At 29.2% G+C, this 17,424-nt stretch overlaps 3 protein-coding genes across 3 annotated transcripts; 2 read left to right on the forward strand and 1 right to left on the reverse strand.

Annotated features, from left to right (window-relative positions):
• Nucleotides 1-1,831: 1,831 nt before the first annotated feature.
• PGO_062080 (DNA polymerase zeta catalytic subunit) lies at nt 1,832-8,361 on the forward strand (the record flags this gene model as incomplete). Its single annotated transcript, XM_028686851.1, has 4 exons — nt 1,832-1,927; nt 2,209-2,307; nt 2,434-2,479; nt 2,672-8,361. The coding sequence occupies 4 exons, from the start codon at nt 1,832-1,834 to the stop codon at nt 8,359-8,361; spliced, it is 5,931 nt and encodes a 1,976-aa protein (XP_028542652.1).
• A 637-nt stretch (nt 8,362-8,998) lies between these two features.
• PGO_062090 (pyruvate kinase) lies at nt 8,999-11,137 on the reverse strand (the record flags this gene model as incomplete). Its single annotated transcript, XM_028686852.1, has 1 exon — nt 8,999-11,137. One exon carries the CDS (start codon nt 11,135-11,137, stop codon nt 8,999-9,001), a length of 2,139 nt encoding a protein of 712 aa, XP_028542653.1.
• A 1,571-nt stretch (nt 11,138-12,708) lies between these two features.
• Nucleotides 12,709-16,833, forward strand: PGO_062100 (hypothetical protein, conserved; the record flags this gene model as incomplete). The annotated part of the gene is made up of 12 exons (XM_028686853.1): nt 12,709-12,944; nt 13,099-13,213; nt 13,404-13,502; nt 13,628-13,836; nt 14,113-14,249; nt 14,393-14,499; nt 14,659-14,724; nt 14,883-14,988; nt 15,153-15,368; nt 15,638-15,939; nt 16,111-16,388; nt 16,578-16,833. The coding sequence occupies 12 exons, from the start codon at nt 12,709-12,711 to the stop codon at nt 16,831-16,833; spliced, it is 2,127 nt and encodes a 708-aa protein (XP_028542654.1).
• Nucleotides 16,834-17,424: the final 591 nt, after the last annotated feature.

The following is a 17,424-nucleotide window of genomic DNA, read 5'->3' on the forward strand; positions in this document are numbered from 1 at the left end:
TTTCGTTTTTTTTAACACATCATAACCAAATTTATAGTGTATGCATTTTATAATAAAAAAAAAAAAAAAAAAAAGTCTTTCGAAATACATGCCATATGACACTTTTTTTTTTGGAACGTAATAGTTCAACATTCCGTTTTATTTTAACATACATTCTTTTATTTTATAGTGCGGGAAAAAAAACAAAAGTAAATGTAAAAACCAAATGTAAGAACAAAATTTTATGTGAATATAAACATTATATACACGTTCTATTTCTTAAAATTGGCTTGTATACGATAGACATCTAATTGTGTTACTTTTCCGCACTGCTATTCAGCAATACACTTTTTTTTAAAACGATAGTATTTGCTTTAAGCGTGAATATGCCACTATATTATTGTGCGTGTCACTTATGCATGTACGTATAAATACCTTGTGTGACCTGCTAAAAATGTAATTACCTTTTTTTTTTTTTCCCCCTATTTTTAAGTAACGTTGTAAAGTGTATGTACAACTTTAGATGTGAAACGGCAAGGTGAATTTTTAATGCTACAAAATGTAATAAAAAAAAGTAATTACTTATTGATGTAAAAAACAAAAAATAAAAAAATATACACAATATAAAAAATTTGATTAATTTTTTTGGCCTATTCAAAAAATTGTAAATTATTGTCCCCAATTGGACAAAGGTGTTTCTTTACGGCGGCGTAATGAAAAATATCTCAAGAAAGAGATTTTTATTATTTTATTTTATTTTTTTTTTTTTGATGCAATATTAGAACTTATGACATATTAAAAAAAATATTTATTGGCGGAAAAATTCTACGACGTATTTCACATGAAGCGCAACATTTTTTTGGTTTTCGTATAATAATTTGTAAATGTCTCCTTTTTTTTGTTTTGTTTTATCAAAGATGATAATGCCACAAGGGGTTTATATACAAGGGAAAGGGATTATTTACTAGCAGTACAGTTTTATGTGCACAGGTATTAAATTAAATCCGAATGTTCATATGCATGAATGAACACATTTGTAAATTTACCAATAAGACAAATCAACACGTAATAGACATATTAGCTTGTAGGTCAAGTAAATTGTTCCACGCGTATCCACTGTATCCCAATTTTTTTTTTTATATGAAATCCAAATTTTTAAAATTAAGAAGATTCATATAATTGAATTTTCATAAAACACAAAACTTTTCCTTTTTGTTTGCTAAAAAAAGAAAGGATCAAAATTGTTTTCATTTCTTGAAATTAGTGAATGCGCAAAGACAATGAGGACAATAGAAAAGAACAAAATAGAAGTTTTATGTACCATTTTGCGTTTCCAGATTTTTAAGGGTTCTTAGTAAAGAAAATCAGCACTATTGATTTTAAGTGCCATTTTGGCATAAAAAAAAAAAAATTAGTGATAATAAATTTAAGGTGGGGCAGGAAAAATTGCACTCTGTAATGGTACATCTATGCATGCACACCTTTTGGCACTGGATTCGAAAAGGTCTGATATGTTGACCCATACATTTGAGAAGAGAAAAATATATACTAATTGTAATAACATTTTTTCTGTTGAATAAACCTTGTGTTCTGCATGTGTCGTATGCCATTTGCAAAATAAGTTATTTTATTTTTATTTTTTTCTTTCTTTCATCGTGAAATAAATATATATGTTAAAACGTTTAAATTAACTTTTTTTTTTTCTTTTTTTCCCCCATAATTGTTGAATTAAAATTAACATAGTGTATTTTTTGATGAACAAAAGAGTATGTAATACATATAAGCATAAAAACCGTATGGTGAACAAAACCTTTCAGATCATTTAAAACTTTTTAAAATTATAATCCAAAGAATGAATACAGCAGAAAAAATATCAGCTTTCTTCATCTTCAAGTTTTTGTTCTTTTACTATATTTATAGAAAGCCGTCCCGCCTGTTTGATTCATTGGTATTGTAGAGGGAATTCCTGTGCTCACCCACCCCACCAAAAAAAAAAAAAAAAACTAAAAGAACACACATGAGTATGTGTGTGTATGTGCACACATGTATTCAGAAGGAATACATCATCAAACACTCAAACAAGTTTTTTATGTTTCATTTTCCCATTTGTCACATGTGTTGCAACTTTATTATAAAATTTTTAATGTTTCATTTTTTGAACATGTTAGATACACCTATCTCGTCTTTTTTTTTTTTTTTTTTTTTTTTTCCACTGCTCTTTCGTGATAGGTGTGCAAAATAAATAATAAGAAAATCCCCCATGCATGTATCATTCAAATATTAGGTCTAAGTCATTACGGGCAAAGTGTCTGCTTGTACGTACATGATGTGAGTTTTTATGAGAGAAAACGAAAAGAAAAAAAAAAAAAAAAGGAACTACTAATGTTCAAGTATAACTGTGTAATGAATCTTTTTTATTATTATTTTATATGCTTTATGTAACTTTTTTTATAGTTTTTTCCCTTTTTTTACGTTTTGATACCACCCGAAGAAAAATCAAGTAATAAAATTTGAAAAAAAAAAAAAAAAAATTCTTAATGTCAAGATTGGAAAGGTTAAAAAGGGTTATGGATTGCTAATATATCCCTTTTTTGTGTGCATGCCATATACATATCTACACAATTAAAATGTACACATGAAAGTGTACCTGCTAACACACGTACATATAATAAAAACTGCTTTATCTTGGTAGACACAAATCTAGAATTCGAAATATGCGAATTTTTAGAAGAAGAATATGGCAAAGCAAAACAAGACAAAGCACAAAATGCATGTATATACAACATCGAACGAGTAAAAAAAAAGTGTATTTATGGATACAATGAAGAGCCAGAAGAGTTTTTAAAAATATATTTTTTATATCCGAATACAATTAATTATTTTGCTAGTTTACTAAAAAAGAAATTATTTAAAAATAGAATTTGGGAGTTGTATGAAGTGCACATCAGTTATATGCTACACTTTTTATGTTCGAAAAATATTTATGGCTGTTCCGAAATTTACATAAATAAAAACATACTTTTTCGAAAAGAATTTTTTAGCAAAATAAATTTTGAATGTTTTATGGAAGAAGAAAAATGGAATTTAAAAAGCAAATGTAGCATTGAAACCATAAAGAGGAACAAATATTTATATCCCGATGCCCCATATTTTTTTACAGACAAAACGACAAATGTTAATTTTTCCAATTTAAAAAGAGAAACTTCTTATGATATTGAGTGTGATATAAAACATGAAGACATATTAAATCATCAAATATATTCCTGGAAGTTTGAAAAATACAAGCGAAAATGGAAAGAAGAATTGAATTTTGATTTACCTATCTGTCATTTGGACTCCTTTGCTAAATTATGGATGAAAGAAAAAAAAAGATGTGAACATGTGAACCCTGATTGGGTAAGGGAAATTTTTAACTTTGACGATTTTGAAAAGGAGTTAGACTTTGCTTCTTTTGACGTGCTTACCGACAGAACGAAGAAATTGTTCTCTGATTTTATGAAGTTTATGAGAGGATCCGATGAAGTAGAAGAAGTAAGCGGGGAAGTGAAAGCAATAAACGGAGAAGTGAAAGAAATATGTGGAAATACTAGAGAAGGACTTATCAGCGCAACGAATGGGAAGAAGGAAGAAGCAAGAGATGTAGGTAACGACGTTATCGTGAAAGGAAACCGAGGTATGGAAAGAGAATCTCGGCTGAACTTAAATTTAGAAAAGTGCACAAAGAATGGGACAACTAAAATGGCACCCCCAAAAAATTCAGATGATAATAAGAGAAAATACATAGCTTCATTCGAAATTAATAACAAAAGAAAAGACATTATCAGATATATTTATAAGAAAAAGCCTCCAAAGATAAGAGAGTATTATGCAATTTTGAGCAATTTGAGTAGCAAAAAAGGGAAAAGGAAAAATGAGAATGGGGCTAATGAGGGAGAAGACAAAAATAGAGAGAAGAATTTTTGTGAAAAGGGACTATTTGGGAAGGACCTCGATGCCACATTAAATAGCAAGAAAGAGACATCTAAGAACAAAACGGAGAGGAAAAAAATGAACACAAAATACGGAAACATATTTTTTCTTGAAATTCTTACAGAAGTGAAGAGAGAAAATTACAATTCATCAAATTACAAGGAAGATGAAATAAAAGCCATCTTTTATATAGTTAGAGATGAAAGACTTATGAATTATTATGACGACTATACTAATTGTGTTGGTGTTATAGCTAGTCAGCCATTTCCTGACATGTTTCCATATTTATTTAACAAAAAAATAGAAACGAAATTAAACATGAAACGACGCCCACGCGTTGAGGTGTGTAACAATGGTGATTATATTTGTAGGGACATGTTCGGGGAGCCATCTGATGAAGAAACATTCAGAAAAGAATATAAATTTGCAAGGATGAAAAATACTGAAGGAGGAGAAACGGAAGTTGAAGATGAAGCTGAAGGAGGAGAAGCGGAAGTTGAGGATGAAGCTGGAGGAGAAGAAGAAAAAGTGGAATGGATAAAAAAAGGAACCCCTTTGGACGTAAATTACAGCAATGTAAATATATACATTGCTGAGAATGAAAGAGATGTTATAAAAAAATTGATCGACAAAATTAATTTTTACTCTCCTTTAAGCATAGTGTCCTATGAAAACGATAAATACAACGTTAGTTACATAAATCAAAGGTGTCTGGCTTTGGACATGGGTAATTTTTACCAACATATTAGTAAGCTAAATGACCAGAAGGAATTTATAGAATTAAATAATACATATAATAAAAATATAAAAGGTATACTAATTGAGAGTTTGTATAAATTATCGAATATTTCAAATACGTCTTTCGAGAATTTATGTAAGTATTACTTAAATATTAATATACCGTCTATAAGTAAATACATATTATATTTCTGGTACAGTTATGAGAAGACAAAATTACAAAACTGTTGCAAAGATGGAAGTGGGAGTACTGATGAATACTCATTTTATCCATATAGATACATAACTATAAAGTATTTTTTAATGAAAGTTCACTTTTTACTATTCATATATGACAAAATTGGGTTTTTAAAAAAGAAAATGGATTTCTGTAAATATATTCACGTAGATTTGTTGTCTCTAATCAATAGAGGATCACAATTTATTATCGAATCATTTCTTGTAAAATTATGTATGAAAAATGGTTTCCTTCTATATTCACCCTCCAATAAAGAAATAATGAATCAGAGACCTATTTTACACACACCTTTAGTGTTACAACCCAAAAGCTCAATTAACTTTTTCCCATTACTGGTTTTCGATTTTCAGTCCTTATATCCTTCCATTGTAATAGCTTTCAATATCTGCTACTCGACATGTTTGGGAACATTGTCCTACAAGGGAAGGTCTAGTGCACATGGGGATCACCCCTCTGAGGAAAGTAAATATGAGGAAGATATCCTAGAAGAGAATAAAATTCGAGAATTTAGTAGTGGAAGTTCATCTGGTTATTCATTGGACATGTTGAATGTTAAAAGGGAAGCCGAATTTGCTTCCATAGGTTATAACAGAAAGGCAGGTAATTCTAACACTAGTCCGAGCGACTCAAATGGTAATTCAGACGAGTCAAATGGCATGTCTAATAATTTGGAAGACAATTTGGATAAGGATAAGATCGTTAGAGCTGATGAATTCATGCCATGGGAAGTTCCCAATTATGAACTTTTTCCGAATGATCAATCGAATAGATCAAAAGGGGATGGAAATGGTAATCGAAATGGGGATGGAAAACGAGGGGGTATTATTTCATCCCCTGCCATTAGCACAAAGGAGGAAAGTAACCAGAGCGACAAGAATAAATTTGAGGATGGAGAAAAGGTGCGGAATTGGGAATTCATAAGATTAGGGGTAAAGAAGAAGCCACAAAATGTAATGAAAATGATTAAAAATTTAAAAAGAGATGATGTCCTGATAACAAGCAACAATACTGTATATGTGAATAAAAAAAAAAGAAAAGGAATTTGTACACTTTTTCTCGAGGATATGTTAAAAACAAGAATAATGCTAAAGAGATGTATTAAAATTTATGATGAAAGAAGAGGAATGAGGTTAGTTGAGAAAATGGGGAAATTAAAAATGATATTAAATGTAGCTACTGGTTATATAGGGGCCAATTTTTCAGGAAGGATGCCGTGTGTTGACATTTCAGAGAGTATCATAAATACTGGGAAGAACTTTCTTCTGTACATCATTGAGTATATAAAAGAAAATTATCAATATATAAAAGTGCTATATGGAGATACAGATTCTTTATTTTTATTAAATGAAATGAATGATATCAATTACAGTTTTAAAATTGCTTATGACATTTTGCGTAATGTAAATAGTACATTACCATCCCCTGTGTATTTAAATTTTGAAAAAGTATATTGTCCATCTGTTTTAATGACAAAAAAACGATACTGTGGTTTTGCTTATAAAAAAGAAAGTGATGAGAATCCTACACTAGACCTAAAAGGGGTAGAAAGCATAAGGTCAGACCAATGTAATTTAGTAAAAAATGTACTAATACAGATTTATTTTATGTTTTATTATTTTAGGAATTTCTGTTATTTATCTTATTGTTGTTGTTGTTGTTCTATGTGTAACAACTTTTTCTCGAATTTTATTTGCACATGTAAAGAATCTAATAATCATCAAACATCCCCATGCTTGTTATCAAAAATGATAGAAGCAGTTTTGCATGTGTACAGAAAAGTGACAAATTTTGCAGATGACAAAGTAATAAACTTAGGAACCACAAATATTTTTGAGGAAGACACGGAGGAGTATAAAACGAAACTGTACGATCTACTTGTGCGCATAATAAACTGTGAAAAACATAATGTCATCTTAAAATTGCTGAACTATTTATATAAAGAAAAGTACGCATTCTTGTTGTATATATTTATCCGTTTCGGTGTATCATATTTCAAAATGGAGATCGAAAAAATTATCGAAAAGGATTATGAAAAAATTGTTAGCCAGTCTAATGATTGTTGCATCAGGAACCCTCATAATATAGTAAAAATTTGCTTGTGTGTGGGAGAAATAAATGAAAATAGAAAGTTTGACATTAAAAAATGTGACATGGAAAAATGTTTTTGTAATATCAAACAAGCTTTTTTGTTTTTCGATCCCAATCCAACATGTGAAAACCGAACAAGTTGCGTTTTTAATACGAAAATTTTTTATTCCCATCTCTCAATGAATATAAAAAAAGTGCTAAGTCACTTCTTTAACAAAATTTATGGTAATGAAATTTCATATGACAATTTTATTTTATACAAGAAAGTGAAATTGGGAACTTACAAAGGAGAACTGGAAAACAGCAAAAGAAAAGTTCCACTTCCACCTCAAGCTATTGTTGCAAAGAAGCTTTTAAAGACAAATCCACATTTAGTCATTACTTACAAGGAAAAAATTCCTTTTGTTATTACTAAAAAGTTGAAGGAAGATAAAATATATGACTCTGTTTCTCATCCATCATGTATTCGAGGGATTTACAATTCTCTTGCAGAAGAGGTGCTTCAAAGTCTTTATCACTCTCCACATGAGGGGGAGACGTTTACGAAGATAGGAGGAGTAGAGTACAATGGAACATCATCGGATAGACATGCAGAAAATCTAATACAAATAGAAGAGATACATAATGAGAGGGATATCTTTCAGAACAGCAATAAACTAGTACACAGGGGAAAAATTACAAAAAATAACAAGATAAAACTGAAGGAAATAAACTTTGATTATTATATACAAAACTTAGTTATACCACCTCTAAAAAGAATGCTAGATTTACTTCCCTATGATTCTCCAAATTTGGAAGAAATTTTTCACAGAACCAGAAGGACACACAACTGGGGAAGGACCCAAATTGATTTGTTCTCAAAAAATTTAAACCTTTTGGAGAAAACCCCTTTAAAGGGTATTTTGTTGTCAAGGGATGAAAAAAAGCAAATCGTTGACATGTCTACATTGGGCAAACATGATTCAACACTACATGATTCAAAGGAAGGTAATAAAAAAGTTTTAAGCGCTAGTGTTCACAGTGGTGTTGCCTGGAGACCCCCGAGGGTAAAAGAAAAAATGAACCACAACGAATCATGGTATAAGGAAAGTGCAAACTTTAACATAAAAATGGATGAAGAAGAAAATGAGAGAATAAGAAAACAGATAGTTCAATCATTTACAGATATAAACAGATCCCAGAATATGGTTAAGCGTTTAAATAAAATTTGCGTCCAATGTGCCAGCACTGAAATGGAAGCAGCCATGTGTCAATACGCAGTTCACTGCAATGTATATTTTAAAAAAACTATTTTGCAAGAACGAATTTCAAAAAATAAAGATACTATAAGGAGTTTTATTGGGGAATGATTTCCGCCCAACATGTAATTATTTTTCATGAGGCGTTTCTGAGGAATGAAATGGGATTTCCTAATGATACACAAATTAAATCCTACAAATGGATGTTCTATCATATTTTAGTTGGGATTATTGGTTCATCATCTTTATAATTTTAAGTGAATCTATGAAATATATATTTTTGCATGTGTATTAATGACAACTGAATCGACACATGCGGAGTGCGGTGGGTATCAATTGTGTCCAGCTCGTCTACTAATGTGTTGTGAATATCTTAGTTTTTTTTTTTTTTTTTTTTTCCCTCACTTAGCCGAAATGAATAAACCCATTTTTAATTTAATTTTAAAAAATGCAATTTCATAAGAGGGTTTATTATTTTTCCTTTTCATGCTTTTTTATTGTCTGTATAAATACACTCTTTTGACACATTTTCTGAACGTACTCCAATTTTGCTCTGCAATGGATATATATATATATATATATATATGTTTTTTTTTACATTTTAGTATACATTTGCTTATCTCCCCTCCATAATAGAGGGCAAAAAAGACAATGATACGTGTTTAAGTGGTGCGCCTAAATGGGAATGGCCATAAATGTAATTATCCTTTTGTAGTTCATCAATTTTTGATAAGTTTACGATTTTGTACTAGGTAGCTAAACATGGCTGACAGAGATAAAGCAAATTAGCAGAGTTGTTAATATTTTTTGTAAAGGTGACAAGGGAATATTCATCAGGAGAATTGACAAATCCTTCTTCTTGTGATATTTTACAACCATAATTAATTAAGGGTAATAAATCATTACTGTGGAAATTAGTTAATTTGGAAAGGTATGGATAAATTCCCCATGTAAGTTGGAGCTTTCTAGCTAAAGCGACATTTTCTGTAATGACAATAATTGGTGCTTTTGTTCGTAAGTTACTCAGTTTTTGTATTTTTTGAAATTCATTTGAAAATAAAATAATCGATTTCAAGTTGATGTTATTGCTTAGATCTCTTATGCTGTAAATTAATTTTTCAAAATGGGAATTTCCATTTGGAATTACCTGATTTGATATATTCATATACTTTACTATATTGTCATTTTTCTTTTGTGTATAATGGTAATAATAATAATCATTTTCTACATCTTTAATTATGCTATTTTGTGTTGAAGCAGTAAGAATTGGATACTGTCCAGTTGCAGTTTCAGCTGATAACATAACACAGTCAGATCCATCATATAAAGCCGTTGCGACATCCGCTACTTCTGCTCTTGTGGGGGAGGGTAAGAATCTCATACTCTCCATCATTTGAGTTGCTACAATAACCGGTTTGTTATATTTAATTCTACATAAGTTTATAATTTTTTTTTGTAATATTGGCAAATTGGACAAATTTGTTTCAATTCCAAGGTCCCCTCTTGCTATCATAATGCCATCTGAGAGTTTAATAATGCTTTCTATATTTTTTACAGCAGCGGGCTTTTCAATTTTTGATACAATAAATATGGTGTTTACGTTATTATCTTCCATTTTTTCATTATTCCACGTGGAATCAGATATGTCTGAAGTGTCAGAAGTGACTCGGGATGTCAGACTGACATCGCAACCATTGCTATGATGCGTGGTATGGGGGTCCACTTGACCCATTCTGTTATCATCTATTTGTAAATCCTGATTTTTGTACACGTCATATATTTTTTTATATTTTTCATAATTTTTTAAATAATAATTTTGATAATAATCATCTATTTCTTTTATGTAAAAATCATTGGCATCATCGTAATCCTTCATTTGTAACATATTCACGTCGTAACTGATTCTATCTTTTTTTATTTTGTTTCGATAAAAATCGCTGTCATAATAATCTTTTATAATACTTTTTAAAAAAATTAAATCATATTTCGTTTGTACAAAAGAATAGCCTAAAAAATCTACTCCTTCATTTATGCAAAATAAAATGTCTTTAATATCTTTTTCGTTTAATACTTCAATAGGCATAATCATATTTGGAATACAAAATCCCTTTTTGCTGTATAATTTCCCACCAGTTACTACTTGTACTTTTATGAAACTATTTTCTTTTACTAATTCATCAAAATTATTTTCGATAACTTTCATTTTTAAGTTTCCATCATCTAGTAATATCATTTGTCCATTTTTTACATTTTTTAACAAGTCAGGATAATTCAATTGTACCCTATTTTCATTTCCTGGAGTATTCATCAAATCGAATGAAAATAAATCTCCTTCTTTCAATTCTATGAATGTATTTTTTTCCATAGAATTTTTTTCATTCCTTTCAAATTCACCTATTCGTATTTTTGGTCCTTGGATATCTCCTAAAATGCCAATAGATGTATCATATTTCTTTTCTAAAATTCTGATCGAATTAATTATATATTTTTTAATACTTTTCAAACCATGAGAAAAATTTAATCTAAAAACATCAATACCACTTAGATAAAGTTTTTCTAGTTCCTCGAATTTCTCCGTTGCTGGTCCGATTGTGGCAATTTGTTTGCTTTTTGTGAATGATATTTTATTCTTTTTGCTTAATAAATTAATATCTCCTTTTTCTGTATTCTTCAAAATGGATCTATCGTTATGAGATAATATATTTTTTCTTCTATTTAATTGTTTATTTATGTAAGTACTGGTAAGAAAAAGTAATCCCCCACCACTACTTCCCCTGTTTTTAGTGCACACTTTGTTAAAATCAATACTGTCCTTTTCATATTTTATCATTCCTTCCACTAGCAATATTATCAATTCAATGATAAAAAAAAGGTGAATTAAGTTCATTCTGTTCTTTTCTTCTCATTTCAGGTGTTATTAAATATATCATAACAACGTATTTCTTGACGTGCTTCTCTGAGACGGGGGAATGTGTATTCTTAAATGTGTGTTCTGAAGATGTGTATAACCGTTCATATATGGGAATCTAGTTGTTTTTCTACTACCATGTAGTACATGTATGTGTCATGTGCTTCCTCTATCAAATGTAGAATTTCGCAAAATATGTGACTTTTTTTTTTTTTTTTTTTTCCCGTTTGTTTCGCTTTAATATGGCTCTTTTCTACTTTCCGCATGTCAGCATCTTTTTTCCCCAGATTTTTGAGTGTAGCAAAGGATTCAGATTTTTTTTCGCAGATTTGGAGATTCGCCAATTTTGAAGTTTCCCAATTTTTATCTTTCGCACGTTTGTAATTTTATAACGTCATTACTTTATCGATTCGTTCCCAAATGAATTTAATATGTAGGTTGCATTTGATTGGAAGGCATTTTAAACTCTAAAACTTAGTAACCTATTGAAATAAAAAAATTGATAAATTCTTAAATCCACAATTTGTAGTAAAAAAAGAAGAGAAAATTCTCCTTTTTTCAATTTTTTTTTTCCTTTTTATTTTTACGTTTCGCATTAAATTTAAGTTGACAAAGTGTGGAAACATTTTAGGTGATTTCTAAATAAGTGCATGTCAACGTCGCAAATATTACTATGGATTTACTTAATAATTCAGAAAGGAAATATTTCATTTTATTTATGGTTGTATGCTCAAGAAGAAAATAACTAGTCTATAGTGTGTTGTGTTTATACACACTGAAAAATTAAAATATATACATGTATAAACTATACCAATTACAAAATTCTTGTTAAAGTGTCAAAATTTTCACAAAATGAAGGGGTAAAATGATACATGTTTTCCAAATCAATAGTTGTAACATTTTTTTTTTTTTTTTTTTTTTATTTTCATCCTACTATTCTCTTCTGTTTCTTCTTTTCAAAGATGACAATTCACGAGTTTACGATAAATTAAGGTTTTCCCCTCGTTTTTTGCACTTTCGAAGTTAAAAAACTGTGGAAACATTTGTTCGTGATCGGCATAACATATAATTTGTGTGTAAAGGTGAAATTGTACATACACATGATAATAGATATATGTATCTATGCATGTATGCTATAGATGTCTCAATGCATATGGATGTACAGTATTTTTATGGCATCCTCAGGGTATCTACATAAATATGAAAGGATGGATGAATGTATGCAAGTATTTTTATTTTATTTTTTTTTTTTCCACGATTTTTCTGTACATTATTAAAGGTGTAAAGGTCAATGTGATAATTTTAAAATAACCGACTGTAATTGTATATGTTACAAAAGAACGAAAACGGCTTTTCTATTTTCTTTCATATGAACACAAGTATTGTCTGAGTTCCTTAGAAATATACAAGTGCTGATAAGTATTAAGATTTTCCCCGTCCGTCACAATGTTTTTATCTTTACAAGTAGATTAAATGATACCTTTTTTTTTTTTTTTTTTTTTTTTTTACATAACACTGTCTAACTATCTTATATTAACCAAGAATACACAATGTTTTTTAATAAATATAGAAAAAAATTTACAAACACCAAAAGGAGGTATTGTGATGTACAAAATATTGATTATAAAAAATGTGGAAAACCATTAGACATTTTTGCAGACGAGGATTCGTTAAAAAATCTCATATTAAGAGATTACTTTAAAATAATTTTAAAAAATGTTTTTATAAATTTTCAGAAAAAAAATTATTTCTTTGAAGTATTTATCCATGTGGACATATTAAAATTGTGATATATGCATAAATAATCCCAAAAAAGCAGGAATTATAAATATGGCTGCTTATCAATGTAGAGTATTCGAATGTCACATTTTTTTTTTTTTTTTTTTTTCCCTTTAGATTGTCCAATTTCATTTTTTTTCTTTTTTTTTTTTAAAATGTAGAATTGATTCCATGCATTACGAGGGGTGTTATATAACGAAAAACTTCGTCTCGTTTAATAACTTTTTTAATGAAATTTCATACTCATTGTTATCCAAATTTGAGCAACAATTTAAGGTGCTAATACAAGGAGCATTCTGCAAGTATTCGTGTGGAATTAAACATGCGTTTATCTTCGTTTATTTCAGTGTGTAATCGGATGCGTTACCCTTTTAGACATCCCCATTAATGCATGTATGTATATATATATCTACACATCCATGGGAATATATATGTTACATTCCCTTGCCCAAACATCCGTTCACAGAAAGAACAACTGGGTGATGATATGGTGGATTACCTAAATATTATTATAAGCTGTAAATTTCTCACTGTTACACTTATTCCTATTAATACTCCAATAAAAGTAATTAATGAGTTTAACAGAATTAAGAAACGAAGTTTTTATTACAATTATGTAATGTCCATAAATGCATATGAATGTACACATACAAATATATGATGACTTTTACCATAATTAAAAACAAACAGACTGATTGTATTCTGAATTTAATGAATTTGAACCACCCAGGATGTAATTTTTATCAAGTGATTGAACTAATTAATGCAACATTAATGTGCAAGGACAAAAAGAGTTTTTTATATAGAAAGCTTTATATGAGAATATGTGAATGCTCCAAAAAGTATTTACCGCACCAAAATATAATTATAAGAATAAATAAATTTGGGAATATGAATGAGTAAGAGATTTTTCAAAAAAAATTACGTCAAAATGAGAGGAAAAACGAGAACTAGAGATAGATAAACGAATACAGTGTAAAAAATATACATATATATATATATGTGTTTGGAGGGATTAATATAAAAATCGAAAAATGAAGCTCTTTTTTTGTTGTTTTTTTTTTAACCATTTTGATCTGCTAAGAATGAAAAGCGATCATGGTGGACATTAGTATGCAAACATTACAACAGTTGCAGTTGTGTGTGCACAAAGAAGGTATTTTATTTTTTCGTAGAAACAATGAAGATAAGAAAATGTGCATGTTGTGCTTCACAAAGGAATATGAAGAAGTTGCCCATAAAAGACAGTTCAAAAATTTTTACGTTTTGAAATTTTCTTTTAGCAAGACGATAGATGAGTATAGCAGTAGAGGTTATGCCGTTTTGAAATGTCATTTTGATTTTTTTTCTAAGTTCATTTCTTATCACTCTACGCACATTGTAAAAATATGTATGCATGTTTATTTTATTTTATATATTTATTTTATTATTATTTTTTTTTTCTCTTTTATCAAGACGAATGCTCAACGTTTGAAGTCTTATACCAAGATGTCACCGAAAAGAACGAGACTTTTGAAATTGGGATGAAATATAATTTGATAGTTGTATCTATTCCTAATCAAGTTAAGAATAAGATTTGTAGATGATTATACTACTCTGTGAGAGGCTATTGATGTTTATAAGAACATGACATATATATTCTATCATTTTTGCATATGCATGTAATGCCTACTTATCATTTTTTTTTTTTTTTTTTTTTTTGTTATGCTCTTTCGTTGCAGCCAAATAAGAACAGCATTAAAGGGGAGCGAGTTGGAAATATTTGGCTACTAAATTATAGGATGAATGTAATTTTTCTAAAAAAAAAAAAATAAAAGACGCACTCATTTTTTTTTTTTTTTTCATTTCAGCTCCAGAATTTGTGCAATATAGAATATTTTACAACTTTACAATTTCATAATTATTTATTTCACTTTTATTTTATTTTTTTTGTCCTTTTTTTAAGAAAACGAGAAAATTTGAATGCAGTTCATTGTCGTTGGTAGAAGACGAAAACATGTCATTATCTACTGAGAAGTTTAATTTTTTACTGCAAACTGAAAATTTAGAAGGTGCTTTTTATTTTAATTTAACTTTTGTGAACAGCAGTTTCTAAAAGCCTTTTTGAGTACTCGCACACGTGTAAGAAAATGCAAAGCATGTTCCTAGAAAATCTTTTCCATGGTCTTTTTTTTTTTTTTTTTTTTTTTTTGGCTTCTCCTTTCGTACGAATCAGCTATTAATAAAATTATAAGTGGTATATTAAAGCTCCCATCCAATAATTCTTGTTTGAATAAAATTTGCAAAACCACAAAGCTAGCCCTTATTTTGATTAGTATATGTAGTAATGTGTTAAAGTATGCAAAGTTAGATACATTTGCTCATGACTTATATAGCAAATTGAATGAGAACCAGTGGATCAGTGGGAATGTTACGCGACATGCCTTAACGAGTAAGTTGACCATTTGAACATGAAGGAAAGATAATAAGAAGGCAAAAAAAAATAAAAAAAATAATAAATAATAATAATAATAATAATAAAAATAACATAAATAAGTAAATGGAGAAATAAAATAAGATTACCATAAGAAAGGTACATAACTAACGGATGCACACGTTGTTGAGTGGGCTTAAGGCATCCAAGTGCTATATGTTCATCTGTATAGACAAATACATGTGATTACACTTTTCCACATCCTTGATTGTTTCCCTGTCACGTAGGAATAAGAGCGCCGCATTGTTTCTTCTTATGTCTAGATGAAGTAATAATGATGGAATTAGTTAAGTTTTGCAGTTATTTCTGCAAAATAAAAATACTACATGTAAAAGCAGATTCTTTTGACATTTTATATACTCAAAAGTATGATGTACTAGTAATCAATATAAACAATTTGAACAGTTGTCAAATTAACATATTAGTGGAATTAATGAAGAATGGAGTGTACAAATGTAAGAAGGTATCCTTTCCTGTGTCGACAACCTTTTGGATATATGCCGTGAAGTCTTACATAAGAAACGAACATGTAAAGTTTTGCAAAACGCTTCGCCCTGTATCTGTGTGAATGGTCGCGTCGAGGGGTTCTAATTACATACGTAGTAGCATACACAAGAAAACACATACACGGGAATCCCTCCGACTTGACCTTCCTTGTGCGTTAAAAAACACTACCCGTGATATCGAAAAACCTTTTCAGGAATTCAACACTTATATCAAGGGAAACCTGTTGGCACGGTTCGATTTCTTATTCGAACTAAGCTTTGATGAAGAGGATGATATAATCGATGAAATACTAAGGAAAACTGATGAAGTTGAAAAGGAAAATTTTGATTTTTACTTTGAACTGAATAAAAACTATTCTTATTTAAAAAGAAGCCATTTAACTTATTTTGAATTCAAGGGAATGTGCAATGTGGCGAAATCTATTATCCAAAAATATTTTAGTATGGCTGCGGACTTATCTACTTTGACTGTGTAACTATACATGATACCGCTTACTTTTTCCTTTTTATTTTATTATTATTTTTAGTTTATTTTTTTTAGAGAGTGTGATTAATTTGTACAAAGTTAAGAGTATACTGATTTTTGTGTGCTCCTAATTTAGAAGCACCAGTTGACACATGTGTCGTGTATCCTTTCATTTCTTTATCATCTCACATACAGACATCACATAGGAATATGTGAATTGCTATGCATCAGTGCATCTATATTGTTAAAGAAAAAGGAATGTCTAATTGAGCATACTGTTTTGGGTCTCTTTTTATATGACAAATTTGTGTCTTCCACAAAAAATAAGCTAACACAATTTAATAAAAACATTTTAAACAGTGTAATGAATTCTCAAGATAAGAACAGTAATTCTTTTCAGAAGCTAATGACTTACTTTTCATCATATATAAATGCAACGATGAATATATAGTGACGCTGCGTGCTGGATATATAATTTGGGGGAATTTCCATCCATAGACAGAGGAGTAAATGTGTAATGGGACATGATAGTAATACTATATTTATATACTACATATATTTAAACCTATTTACCAAGAACATGTTGTTACCCATCTTAAAAAAATAAGCCGATTTGCAAGTTATGTAATGTATGGACAATATATTACATTAAGAAAAACCATAAATCTGAATTAATTCACGTATGTAGCATATCCCTTTTGTGTTTCTTTAATGTGATTCTACCATTAATATTGTGAAAATAAAAAAAAAAATAATAATAAAAATAAATAATACCTATTGCGTATGCTATGTTCGAATACCTAATCGTTACATTTAATACAACTTCCCTTAAAGTTATGTGTGTTTTACGATATTATTTATTCTCTACTTTATTTTTTTTTTTTTTCAATTTATGCTTTAAATTGAGCAATAATTTACGCACTAATTTATATTATGTGCATGGGGTTTTCTTAACGAAACAAAGTCTTTTATTTTTTACATAGTTTTTTGTGCAACCTTGCATTTTTTTTTTTTTCTTTTTTTCCTCTTTTTTATAAATTAT

Source organism: Plasmodium gonderi, assembly GCF_002157705.1.
Source record: "Plasmodium gonderi DNA, contig: Chr06, whole genome shotgun sequence".
Taxonomy (NCBI): Eukaryota; Apicomplexa; class Aconoidasida; order Haemosporida; family Plasmodiidae; genus Plasmodium; species Plasmodium gonderi.